Source organism: Diadema antillarum, unplaced genomic scaffold (assembly GCF_040938485.1).
Source record: "Diadema antillarum isolate AM-2024a unplaced genomic scaffold, OU_Dant_1.0 scf00000160, whole genome shotgun sequence".
NCBI lineage: Eukaryota > Metazoa > Echinodermata > Echinoidea > Diadematoida > Diadematidae > Diadema > Diadema antillarum.
This window is the reverse complement of record NW_027271049.1, coordinates 1,181,585-1,195,023: the sequence shown is the minus strand read 5'-3', so window position 1 is coordinate 1,195,023 and position 13,439 is coordinate 1,181,585. Positions and strand designations below refer to the sequence as shown.

General features: G+C 38.1%; 1 protein-coding gene across 1 annotated transcript in view; it reads left to right on the top strand.

Annotated features, from left to right (window-relative positions):
• Positions 1-1,097: 1,097 nt before the first annotated feature.
• LOC139722202 (septin-7-like) overlaps positions 1,098-13,439 on the top strand; it is a 102,133-nt gene continuing 89,791 nt past the window's right edge. Inside the window, exon 1 of the mRNA XM_071633518.1 lies at positions 1,098-1,498. Within this exon, the coding sequence (XP_071489619.1) occupies positions 1,475-1,498 (24 nt within the window). The 5' untranslated portion in view covers positions 1,098-1,474. The remainder of the gene's footprint in view (positions 1,499-13,439) is intronic.

The window sequence follows — 13,439 nt, the reverse complement described above, 5'->3', positions numbered from 1 at the left end:
AGTAGATGTGCTAAAAGTGTAATAAACTTATGAAGGGGGGGGGGGGGGGGTGGACACCAATGCACATTGCAGCTCACACGTAGGGTGTGACAAGAAATGCCTGATTGACTGTTTGCTCAGTGGAATGCAGTCTCCCATGAACCAAGCCAGTGATATTCCCTCATGTCAACCAAGCACTAAGCAGAGTCCCGAATTTAAGCTTTCCAGGCACTATTCAAGCCACAAAACCATTGTTGAGCCTCACAATCAAGGAGCTCCACAACTCCCTGGCCCACAATACCAGCCATGGAATCCCATTTTGTGGTTTTAGTGTCACAGAGAACCCCTTTCTTTCTGTACCACTCTGCAGAATAGCTAAAAGGGCTTAAATCTGAGTATTTTTTTGTTTCTTTTGTGAGTGCTGTCCTTTTGTCAACCACTGCCTTAAATGAAAAGTCTATTTTGATCTCCTCCCGTTCATTGGGTCATGCCGATTTGGACAGGTAGGAGGCTTCAACCATTCGAGTGAAACTTTATTTTAAACAAAAGGAGAAAAAAAATACCCAAAGAAGAGATAATCCTGTGTGTCCCCTATGTGCTGTACCTTCAGCATGCTATATATACTCCAAGGTAGCCATTTGATTGCATTATGGCAGCCTTTTTAGAAATAGCAATATTCTATCTTTGAGATACTTTGTTGGTATGTCTTGAACTGTTAAACCACAAAAATTCTGGCAGGGGCAGACTCGACTCCTTTCCCCGCAGCAGCGACAGCAGTACAGGGCTTTGCATTCTTCTCAGTCAGCGTGTGTGTATGCAGGGGTTACGGGTCATTTCTCTGTGAGCAAGACTGGCTGATTTTGGTAGAACTAGAAGGAAAGTAGAGTGCGAGCGGAACCCCTGAATGGTAGAGATCTGCCCCGCCCACCCAACTACGGAGATTAGGCGCCCCACCCCCCTCAGTCAGAAGGGTCTCTCCGCTGTCACTTCCTGGCCTGAGCTCCGGTGCTGCAGGAAGTAAGCAGCCCAACTGAACTCCAGGCCTACATCACAGCTGAAACAGCCAATGGTCTGTGTGTACACCACGCATGCCTGGCTTCCCAATACCAAATCCTGCCTGCCCCAAATGAACACATGATAACTGAAGGGCTGATTGGATACAGTATGTGGCACGTCTCCCTCAAGTTATAATAATCTGCGACCAAATGCGAGTTTCACTCTCACTCGCAACAATTTTGTTTGCCACATACGATCTCGCCATTGGTGTTTAGTGCTTCCTGCACAAAGTTTGCTGCCATGTTTTATTCGCTACCACAAACACTGAATGATGCTGAATGAAATTTGAATTTTGTCTTTCTTGCATCTTCTCCCTTTCGCCGCTCTGGACAATCTACTGCATTCGTGTGCTCTCCGAACCCCACCGTGATACCACCCGTCTGGAAATTTATCCCTGAAATTGGACTTTGCTCCTCCAACTGGATGCATCACCCACGCCATGCCTGCATACACTGGTTCAGCGGTGAGTATGGCTACTCAAATATCGATCAGACATAACATTGTAATCAGTGGCACATGGTTTTCGAAATGAATGCTGGGCTTGTATGATTAACCCTAGCAATTTGCAAAGACAAGATTATCATGTGAAGTGCCGTTGAAATAAAGTGATGGTGCCCTTGAAGGGATTAAAGACGGGATGTAAAGGGGGGATAAACTTACTCTAAGGTAGCACAGGGATTAAATCAATGTGTGATCGTATTGAATCTGAAGACCCCAGACTGCCTTCAGTTAATATGGCTTACATCTTAGTTTTAAGACGAGTTGCAATCATGTAGTGCTTGCCTATTAAACTTGTTCTATAATTCTATGTGCAGAGTGGAGTGAGTGACATTTAATTAATGCAAGTTATAAAGTGTACTAGACAAGTGGTCTCATTGATCTCATCCACTTCCAGTGGTTTTTAGTTTAGTGATACATGATCTTCTCTGTAGCTTTTTGTAGCTCTTTTGTTTCTTAATGGTTTTAGGTAGATAGATTGATCACTTGTCCAGATTGTGTGTCTGTGTATGTGTGTTGATGGCTGGTCAAGGGGATAATTTCATGGGCCTAACTCTGCAATGTACATTGTATGAGGTACAGTACAGACCACAATACTAGTAACCTACATATAATGCAGTATCGGGCCATAGCATTCCATAGTATGAATACAATAAATGACTAGTAGGCCCCTACTGCAAGAGACATAGCTGTCTCATTACTATTGCACCTGTCCTGCATTTAAGGCGTCAGTGTTATTTCAGTAGTGGCGCTGATAGGGTTAATGAGGTACTGTCCCTCTGTGTGTGTGTGTGTGTGTGTGTGTGTGTGTGTTTGTGTGTGTGTTTGTGTGTGTGTTTGTGTGTGTACAGCTGTCGATGTATTCTAAAGCAGACAGATGTCAAGTCCTGCTCAAAGTCAAATCCAAATGTCAGAGGACAGCTGCATAGCAGCTTTATTAATTTCAACGCATTATGGGTTTTGTTCTGTTCTTCGGTGATCAATGGATGTAGGTTTCTATGATATACATATCAATTCAAAGTCAATGCGTAGCCATCAGTCATGCCCTCACTAATTTTTGTACGTAATACACATGTTCATTGTGTTCTAGGATTTCTCCATTTGTCTTGCACCCATAATACACGGTACAATCTGTATTGTGTAGGGTGAACTTCATGATGTTTTAAATGCAGCAATTGCGTTAATTCAGTATAGTCTAAACTCTTGAAACCCTACTGTTCGTGCTTTGTATGTAAATCATCTATTGGTTAATTTATACATGTAGTTCAATTTAATCAGAGCATGAGGAATGTGTAGGCCTACACCAGTCCTAAAGGTTCATCCTGTATTTCTTTGCTTTGGCTATTTCAGTAATCACTGTGTACTGTATTTTCTCCACATTGTTTCTTCTGCCAGGAAGTATCTTATCTCAACACTTTGTTTTTAATCACTTTCTTTTGCCTGATTGCATGAGTCCTTTTTAAACAGTGTCAAGTGATATGTTAACTTATTTATTCAAATCCATTTCCATGTTTCTTATGAGCTTTGATAAAGCGAAAGTAAATGAGTACACTGTGTTATGACTCAAACATGATTCGTAGGCTCACATGATTTTGGATGGAGGTTATAAGTGCAGGGTACAGGAAATGAAAGTGACATGTGAGCTGCATTGTTCGTGAAGAACTCAAACGAGGATTTAAAGGGAAAAATAAAAGTCTGAACCACTTCAGGGTCGAAGCATCTCATCTCATCATCTCAGTCTTGAAAAAAAAGTATTGTAGTGGTCAAGGGAAGAGGATACTCCACCCATAGTCGTTCACCCTGTGAGAGGACATTTAATCTAGCCATGCTGTAATGTGTACTGGTACCTGATATCGTGTGTGCATTGTTTGCACATCCAATCATTGTTCACTGAAGGCAGGCAGTGCTAACATGTTTTGTGTTAGGAACATGGTCAAGACAGCCTACACATAAAACATGTGTTTCTTGGCTAGGTACGTTCTTTATTCGCCTGTACGTGAGTCGGAAGGGATCAAGGTTCAAAATGTTGATTGAAGGGAAGGGATGAAGAGGAAGTGTTTGATTCCAGATAGATAACATGTCCGGGATTATCGCATTACGCTAGCTGGAACATTTCTATTCTTTAGAGAGGCTGAAAGCCACACCTTTATAAATAGTCACTTAAAGGGGATGGCTAGTAACCGATCAGTGGGAATCAGTGGGAATGCTGAGGGATGATTGTTCCAATCCTTGTGGGATTTATTTAAGAGTACGATCTACTGTTGTGTGAAAATTATTTGCTTCAGAACGGTCTCATATTCAAGTAATGTGCAGATTAATGCCCCGTCACTGACCAGGGACGCTTACCTGGAAACATTAAACTGCACATTACTTGAATATGAGACCATTCTGAAGCAAATAATTTTCACACAAGAGTAGATATATAGTGTACTCAAATGAATCCCACAAGGATTGGAACAATCATCCTCCAGCATTCCCACTGATTCCCACTGATCAGTTACTAGCCATCCCCTTTAATACAGGCTTTTGCTTCCTTGCTATTAAAGTTAAAAGGGTTTTTCAAATACCAGAAAATCCTCATGATACAAACTTGAGGAGGGGAAAGGGAACAGGGATAGAATTAAAAAAGACAATGAGATACTCATCACATCTTTTCCAATGAGTACACCACATGGATGTGCCCAAGGGAAGAATTCCCATTTTGTGAGTGGTGATATCATGTACCGTACAGTGGTACTTTATTGTATAGCATCTATAGTCTCAGTTCAAGGGGCATGGTGCCATGAGCAAGGTATTGTCTTATAGCTCACTTTCGACTTTACAATTGTAGATAAACAATGAATTGAATGTGAGTATAAAAGTATTGCTAATCAGTGTACACATTGTATTTGTATTGGCTCAGCTGATATCTCTTGAAATGTGATGAAAAAGGATTTATAATCCTGAGAACTACCATATTTGAAAGCTTCAGAAGAGTCAGGCTTTATGTTTAAATACTTTGGTGGAATTTATTAGTGCATTGAGAAACTTTCCAAAATTGTTGGATTTAGGAAACAACTGTGACAGTGGACACTTACAAGTACAAATGTACATGTGTGCAATGTGTAGTATGTACAATGTTCATGTACTGTAGGTTTTGTTTGTGTTATAGTATTCTCACCCAATCAGCAGGCATTTATTCTTCAGAACACATTGGGTTGCCTGTATCAGAAAAATGTGTCTTACCCAAAACCGTTGCATTTATTTAAGTCATTATGGTACTGATATACATGTAATGCCCCTCACAGGCAATAACAAGTTTTGTATCAATTGGTAAATAATACAATGGTATCTATAGAATTTGTGAGCTCTGTGCTTTGACATGTTATAGACAATGATGCTTCAGCCTCATACATGTACCTTACAATTGTACATGTAAACTTGCTCAGTACAATTGTACAAGCATTTACAACCGACCAGTATTATGCCTACTATTACTGTATTATATAAGGGAATGCAAATAAGAATAGCTTTAGCGCCAAACCTGTGGAGCGCAACACTTTTCAAAGCACCCAACTCATGGTATTGTTCTCAATAGGTGGAGGGTGATGATAAAAGGAAGGAAGAAGAAAGGGGAGAAAAAGGAGCTTATTTTGTGATTACAGTGTGAATGCAACTGTGTCTGCAAGGTGTGTACATTGCACAAGAGCCCTCAGCAAATACGACACAGGGCATGTACGTGTAGGCCTATAACTGTACATTGCTTTGCACATTTTATACAACTGTAATACTGAGTGGAATGAAGTATGAGTGAAGATTGTATTGCACATCATTGAGTTCACCATTCATAGAAAGGGTTTTAACAAGTGAGCGACATGGGAAGGGGCTGTCTACAATGTTTACTGAGTACAAACTGATTGGTGTTTTACTGTATGTGATCACAAATGCTCACGTGAAAGTAGTGCCATCCTTGGGATGAAGTAAACAAATCTAATGTTACAAGACTGTCGCCAATGAAGGTACAGTGCACGTACTAGCAGTTGCAATTATCTATTACTTCCTCTTCTTCCAGTGTGTTGGCAACAGCTAAGGAAGGAACAGTGATCTTCCTTGATCAGTCTTGTTGTCATGGCTGAATTCCAAGTATTTTTAGGCACTGTATTTTGTGCTGGTGCAAAATCAAATGACGAGGTTGTCTGAAAGAGAGTTTTTCATCATAATTTTTATGTATTTAAAGGAAAGGCTGCAAGACATGCACAGATGCAATTATAGATTAAGTACAATGTATTATTGTGAGTTCCATTAGTTTTTGCATTCCAGAACATATCGAAGAAGATAGAGAGTACAGTAGTTTGTTATAGGGCAGCATATTTTTTTTTGTACAATTGTAGATTATTGCACTTCGAAAAAGTTTGAGGTACCGTACAGCTGTATGTGCAAAAATTTATACAATGAACTCCAAAGCGTCTGTCTTTCAGAACATGATCTCTTTCATCCCCTTTTTAAGTTTTAAGAAATATTTATTTCTTAATTTACTTATTTTGTTTAAGAAATATGATTGCTGTAGTTCAGTAAAATGCACCAAGGATTCATTGTAGTTTCACTCTGCAGTTGTGCATGTGGGTGTGTGTGTTGATGTTTGTGTGTGTGTGTGTTCGTGCATCATGTACAGCTGTACATGTATCCATCACAATACTCATCTCCCTCCCTGTAATATTATAGTATACAATTGTACACCTCATTTTGAATATTACATACAATTGTAATGCAAGCTACAAATTGTACAGTTTGCCTAGTGTGACAGACACAAGTCCACTGGACAGCAAAAGAAAGTACCCACTTCTGTCAAAGGCCGCACACAAAAATTCACCCCCTAGAAATATACAATTTTTTTACACAGGTGTGCTACAATGCCCCTTACAGCTGTACTTATCACATGCACATCTAAAGCAAGTGAATGTCTTCATAACAAAGAAGAACTTGACATGCACAGCATCTTGGTCATTGAATCAAAAATTCCACACAACAGCACTTTCCACCATGCAAAAATGGCCACTGAATGGATAACATTTTTAAACAACCAATATGTCAAAGTGAACACCTGTTTTGTCAAAATGATGTTAATGAGTGTATTCTGTATTTAGGGATGCTATCCTTCCTGATTATGCTAATTCTCAGAATAAAATCAGTTAGCTCTGCAGACTGGACATTACTTTACTCTGGTCTTAGCAAGCTTCCATCAGGAAAATTATGCCACGTCTTGCTAGACTTGTAAGGCTCATTCTGTTACATTTTGTGACTTTTGATTCAGTGACCAAGATGCTGTGCATGTCATTTTTTGTCCCCGCCGAACGAGTTCGAGCAGGGGACTATGAAACGGGCTCCGTACGTGTGTGTGTCCGTGTGTCTGTCCGTCCGTCTGTCTGTCTGTCTGTGCGTCCGTGTGTGATTAAAATGTTCAATTTGCTACTTCTCTGTCATTTATGAGCCAATTTTAATTCTGTTTGCTTTATATGATAGCACTACATGGGAGCTTTGAAACTTCTACACAGAATTTCAGTTGTGACCTTTGACCTTGACCTTTGACCTATATTGTACATTTTGCTTCAAAATGCTACTCCTTCGCCATTTCTAACCCGATTTCGATTCCGTTTGCTTTATGTGATGGCACTAGGTGAGGGCTTCAAGCTACTCCTTCGCCATTTCTAACCCGATTTCGATTCCGTTTGCTTTATGTGATGGCACTAGGTGAGGGCTTCAAAACTTCTACACAGAATTTTGACCTTTGACTTCTCTGACCTTTGACCTTGATTTTTGACCTATATTGTACATTGGCTACAAAATGCTACTCCTTCGCCATTTCTAACCCGATTTCGATTCCGTTTGCTTTATGTGATGGCACTAGGTGAGGGCTTCAAAACTTCTACACAGAATTTTGACCTTTGACTTCTTTGACCTTTGACCTTGATTTTTGACCTATATTGTACATTGGCTACAAAATGCTACTCCTTCGCCATTTCTAACCCGATTTCGATTCCGTTTGCTTTATGTGATGGCACTAGGTGAGGGCTTCAAAACTTCTACACAGAATTTTGACCTTTGACTTCTTTGACCTTTGACCTTGATTTTTGACCTATATTGTACATTGGCTACAAAATGCTACTCCTTCGCCATTTCTAACCCGATTTCGATTCCGTTTGCTTTTTGTGATGGCACTAGGTGAGGGCTTCAAAACTTCTACACAGAATTTTGACCTTTGACTTCTTTGACCTTTGACCTTGATTTTTGACCTATATTGTACATTGGCTACAAAATGCTACTCCTTCGCCATTTCTAACCCGATTTCGATTCCGTTTGCTTTTTGTGATGGCACTAGGTGAGGGCTTCAAAACTTCTACACAGAATTTTGACCTTTGACTTCTTTGACCTTTGACCTTGATTTTTTACCTATATTGTACATTTTGCTACTAAATGCTACTTCCGGCGGGGACATATTTTACGCACCGCGTAATTTCTACTTTTCCTTGTTTTCTTTGTAATAAAGATGATCACATGCTATTGGGTATGTGATTACTAATGGATGTTGCAGCATACCTGTGTACAAAAATTGTTTATTTCTAAGTGGTGAATGTTTGTGTGCGGCCTTTGACAGAAGTGGGTACTTTCTTTTGCTGTCCAGTTTAGTTGGCAAGAATATGTGTGTACACTGTAGTTTATCCTATTACAACTTGTACATTGTAAATGATTACGATGATTGCACTAAAGGTAATATTGTATAGTACAATATACTGTAATGCGAAGGCTGATTGCCCTACATTCAGACTTCAGTTATTATTCTTATTAGATAATAATAATAATAATAATAATAATAACAATAATAATGATAATGATAATAATAATGATAATAATAATAATAATAATAATAATAATAATAATGATAATGATAATAATAATAATAATAATAATAATAATAATAATAATAATTATACAGGCTTGCAGGCTTGGATGTCATTATTTGAATACTATAGATTGAGACTAGAGACTGGGTAGACAGTGTAATTTTGGTAAATCACCTGTTAATCTACAATGTAATTTAAACTTGGCTTCTAGCTCTTCTCCAGAATTCATCACATGTTTTAAAAACAGAAAAAGTGGTGTGGTGTGCTTGTAATCAGGCTGCTGTAAGAAAATTGCTCTCAAAGACAAAGTACCTATTGAGATCTAACAACCTGCTTTGTTGCTTTTACAAATGATTAAAAATTTTAAAAAAAAAGGTTTTCAACCAGTCCCACATATTGATACATGTGTTAGTAGTGTTTTGTAGTCGGGGATGGTCACCTGCAAATGATTTTACTTTAATTTCTGCTTGTGCATGAAATATGAACAGGAAATTTTGCAAAATGGGGATTTAATCATTTGAAACAAACTGGAGTCATTTCAGGAAATGGGTGGGTTTCATTCTCATTATTATTATTATTATTATTATTATTATTATTATTATTGTTATTATTATCATTATCATAAAAATATATTTTTTAATTAATTAATTAATTTTTTTTGGTGGGGGATGCTATTAAACTTCATGTACATGTACTAAGAGTTTCAAACTAAATATAACATTTTCATGCTTTGTCATAAATTCATTGTGAGGCCAAATTTGGTAGCACGACATTCACCTCAGACTCGCACCAGACTCATGCCAGACTCGTGCTACAATTGTAGATGCTTTGTGCCAACGTCGTTCAGAGTCCTCATCAGTCTGGCATGAACACAGCACAACCTCTCAGAGGTTGTGCTGTGTCTGGTGGGACTCTAAGCGGGGTAGGGTTACCTATGATAAGTTTAGCTAGGTGTGTGTAGTTATACTCACCACTAAAATTAATATATCCTACTTGCGAAGATCCATTTTTAGGCACAGTGGTTGGCATAGGAAAAGAGTGTAAGGAGAAGAGGCAGAGGTGAGTAAAGAAACACAGGTGTTATCAACATGAGACATACACTGTACAATGTACAATGTATGTTACATTGTATGTTGCAGATGGTTTGAGGGTGAGTTCAGGCAGTGGGTACAGTTACTGGTGTGCATTGAAGCAGTTCAAGTCAACCATTCATATCATGATAAGAAGGGGGGAAATAGGGGAAAAAGAGGGCGTTGTGAGGTAGGATTGTATGACACTTGAACTACCATGTTTAATTGCTGACCTTTTTTCTTTTTTTTTTAACGATGTAAATCACGAGTAAGGGTTTGCCGGTACGCAAGTGTGCAAATGGGGTTACTTATGATTTTTTTTTTTCTGAAGTATTTGTAGTGAAAATATCTAAATTTTTCATAGTACATATGTAGTTCACCCATAATAAATTATGAATCCCCGCTGTTATAGTGGTTACCACATTTGCCATAATGTGTACAGTGAAGTAAGGGCAAGAAGGGTGAACACCATAAATACAATACGTGTGTTGAAAATTGCTTCAAAAAACAGGGTGTGTACTTGTATGGGTTGTACAGCTGTGCATGCCTGATAGTTATCAATTGAACTTTTCAAAATCATGTTCAAAAATCTTTAGAATGCAGTGGGTCATTCGCACAGGAAATTGCAAATCTCACTGGTAATTTCATCTCTTGAACAGGCTGCACTGTACATGTATTTTCATTGTAAAATGAATTGTTAGAGAATTAGGAGGATCTCATTGATTTCTGAGATAACATTAGGTCTTTGATCTCTGATGATTTATCAGACTTTTGAAAGTCTTCAAATGTCAAGAAATGTCATTTTCAGTTAATATAAAACACAACTACAAATATTAGCTTACTGTAGGTAATCAAAGGTATTCACAAATGTTGTAAAGCTACATCAAAGAGTGTTGAAAACTTGCAGAAATTAAAGCATAGATACAGTATGATTACATCTGCTGATTCTGATCTCTCAAAGATCAGAATTGGCAAGATTTTAAAAAGGGGAAGATTATCTTATAGAGAAGTTACTAATAGCAAAAAGGACAAGAAAGAAATACCCCATATACTGAATAGTCCAATCAAAGTCATATCAAATGTCAAGAGAACACCTCCATGTACATTACACAAACTTTCCCAAGGGAATACACAGTAAACTGTATATTATTTTGTACTTTCATTTTGATCTATCTACCCATAATTACGTGAATTTGTCTTCCCACAAGATCTTACGTTGCAGATGTGAGATTTTCAATGTGTATCATCATCGAACATGTCATATTTATTTGGTGAAGTGTGAAGTCAAACAGTAACTGGAGGAAGTGTTGTTTACCCATGCCAAGGTTGTTTACACATTCCAGAAAGGGGATAAATTCTATACGCAGTGGAATCAAAGCAAATTGAATGAAAATCATTCACTTGTGTGATCGTTGGGGACTAAAGTGCGACTCGCCTTACAAGCTTGTATCAGCACCGGAATGTTTTGTAAAGGGAGATCATGTCAGTTGTCGGGGAAAAGGAATTTGTTGAAGTTTTGGAGTGTTGCTGAAAATAGTTTACAGTTTTACATAAGTAAGACGCGTAACCCTGAAAAGATATTTACGTAGGACATGAATTAAAAATGTGTTTTAAGAAGCAATTATATAGATACAAACCATCTCTAGTTTGAAAAGTAGTTAAAATGCAGTAGGTACTGTAGCAGTATCACATAGGGCATATCGATAATGGTTAGCATCACATAGAGTTTAAATTGCTGACTACTACAGCACATTTAAAACCCCTTATAAATGATGCAAAACAAGTGTATACTTTTTTTTTCAGGGGTTTGATAAATATTTCTAAGCTTTACCACATGGCATCAATATAAGTTTGTATCATGTAGTTACAATTCACAGAGAAAATGGTAGCTGTTTGGCAAATTTTAGGCTTAAAAACAAACAAACAGACAACCCACAATTTGTCAAAGCTGGCTGTTTTCCAGGTTAGAATTTTTTAGAATTTTGTTTGTTACATATTTTTGGTTAAGTGGTTGGCAGTTTTGCCTTTTGCATTTTCTACTTCTTTGTCTTCTTTTGATGTGCTGCTGCAATTCCCTTCTTAATCTAACATGTGGGAAATGAAAATCAATGAAGTTTTAATATATTTGTCAATTCTACTGTGATTATTTCATGTCACACCAACAGGATAAAACTTGATACAAATGTACTGAACTACATACAAATGTACATTAGCATGTTTCATGTTTACAGTATAAAACCATGGTACACATGTATTGCTTATTAAAGTACTCTGCTTTATATTCGGCCAGCATTAATTACACAAGTGTATGTCAGGAATGAGTGTGATTACATTATATGCATGAATGTGTGACCATTTCATACATGTATGATGTGTAATGAACTCCATACACATTCAGGGTAATACGAGGAAGTGGATCATATTGGAAACACAGTATCATTACACACACAAGTTTAGATACGTTCTTAATGACTAAGACCCCACAGTAGAGTTTTATAAACCACGACCTCATCTCAACGAGTGGCTGAAGCATTCAGGAATAAAAGCAGGGGAAACCGTAACTTTGGATACAAGGAATACATATACCCATACTGTTGCTTCAAAAAGGTACATTGTATCTTTCAATATCACGCCAGAGCAACAAAGTGGCTCAGCCTGCACACACTACACTTTTAAAGGGACTGTACAGTACTGGTTGAGGTGAGGATTCAGGTTTATGACATTCCTATGTGAGATAATGAGAAACCTCTCATGAAATATGAAAGAGTATGTGATTTTAAAAAGGATTCAATGTTTTGATGAAAATTGGTTTTCAAATGGCTGAGATATCAAAAAAGTGACAATAATAAAAGGCGACAGGCCACGCCTTTTATTAGGATATCTTTGTTCCACCTTGTTTTTTGATATCTCGGCTATTTCAGAACCGATTTTCATCAAATAAACTTTTGATTCCCGTTAGAATTTCATGCTTCTTTGACATCTCATAGCGTAATGGGGCTTCGCATTGTAGCATTCAGGATCATGACAGAATTAGTATCGCGGGTAAATGTCAACTTAAAATCCAAAAATTTCTTCGATTTGAAGACTTACCAATTAAGTTGAAGTATTGAAAACAGGCTTCGAACAACATTTGGTTCTGCCAATAGTCCCTTTCTTTTTGAATTGATGACTCAATGTGACTCGGTCGAGAGGACCTTGGGAGAGCTACATACACTTACTACTACGGCCAGCGCATGCGCACACAAACATCTTATCCGTTGATGGATTTGAAATTTGTGCGCATGTGATGTGTTCGCATGCACTGGCTGTAGTATTCAGTGTATGTAGCTCTCCCAAGGTCCTCTCGACCGAGTCACATTCAGTCATCAATTCGAACAGAAAGGGACTATAGGCAGAACCAAACGTTGCCCGAAACCTGTTTTCAATACTTTACCTTAATTGGTAAGTCTTCAAATTGAAGAATTTTTGGGATTTTAAGTTGACATTTATCCTGCGATACTAAATCTGTCATGATCCTGAATGCTACAATGCGAAGCCCGATTACGCTATGCGTATGGGACTGCTGGTCGCTATGCGTATGGGGCTGCTGGTCGCAGTTAATTGCATGATTACTAAGACATGAGAGCACTTTGGGGTGAGTAAGTCTCACAGTGTTAGTTATATGAAAGGTACTTTAACCTGAAACACAAACTAAGACAAGGAAATTCAAGGAAACTTTTGAGGTACCAAAACTTTTTATTATCTTTAACCAGAACTGTACAATCTCTTTAATACCTCAAACAGCATGTGATAGTGGCATGCAGAAAGGTCAGTTTACTCTAGCCATGCCCTCTACTTTCCTAGTAGTCCTGAATTTAGTAGCTGGATTTATCACTCACCATGAAGTGCTAGAAGCGAGTAGAAACGGGCAAAGTTATATACTGGGATATATTGCTTTCTACGCAAACCTGAATACCGT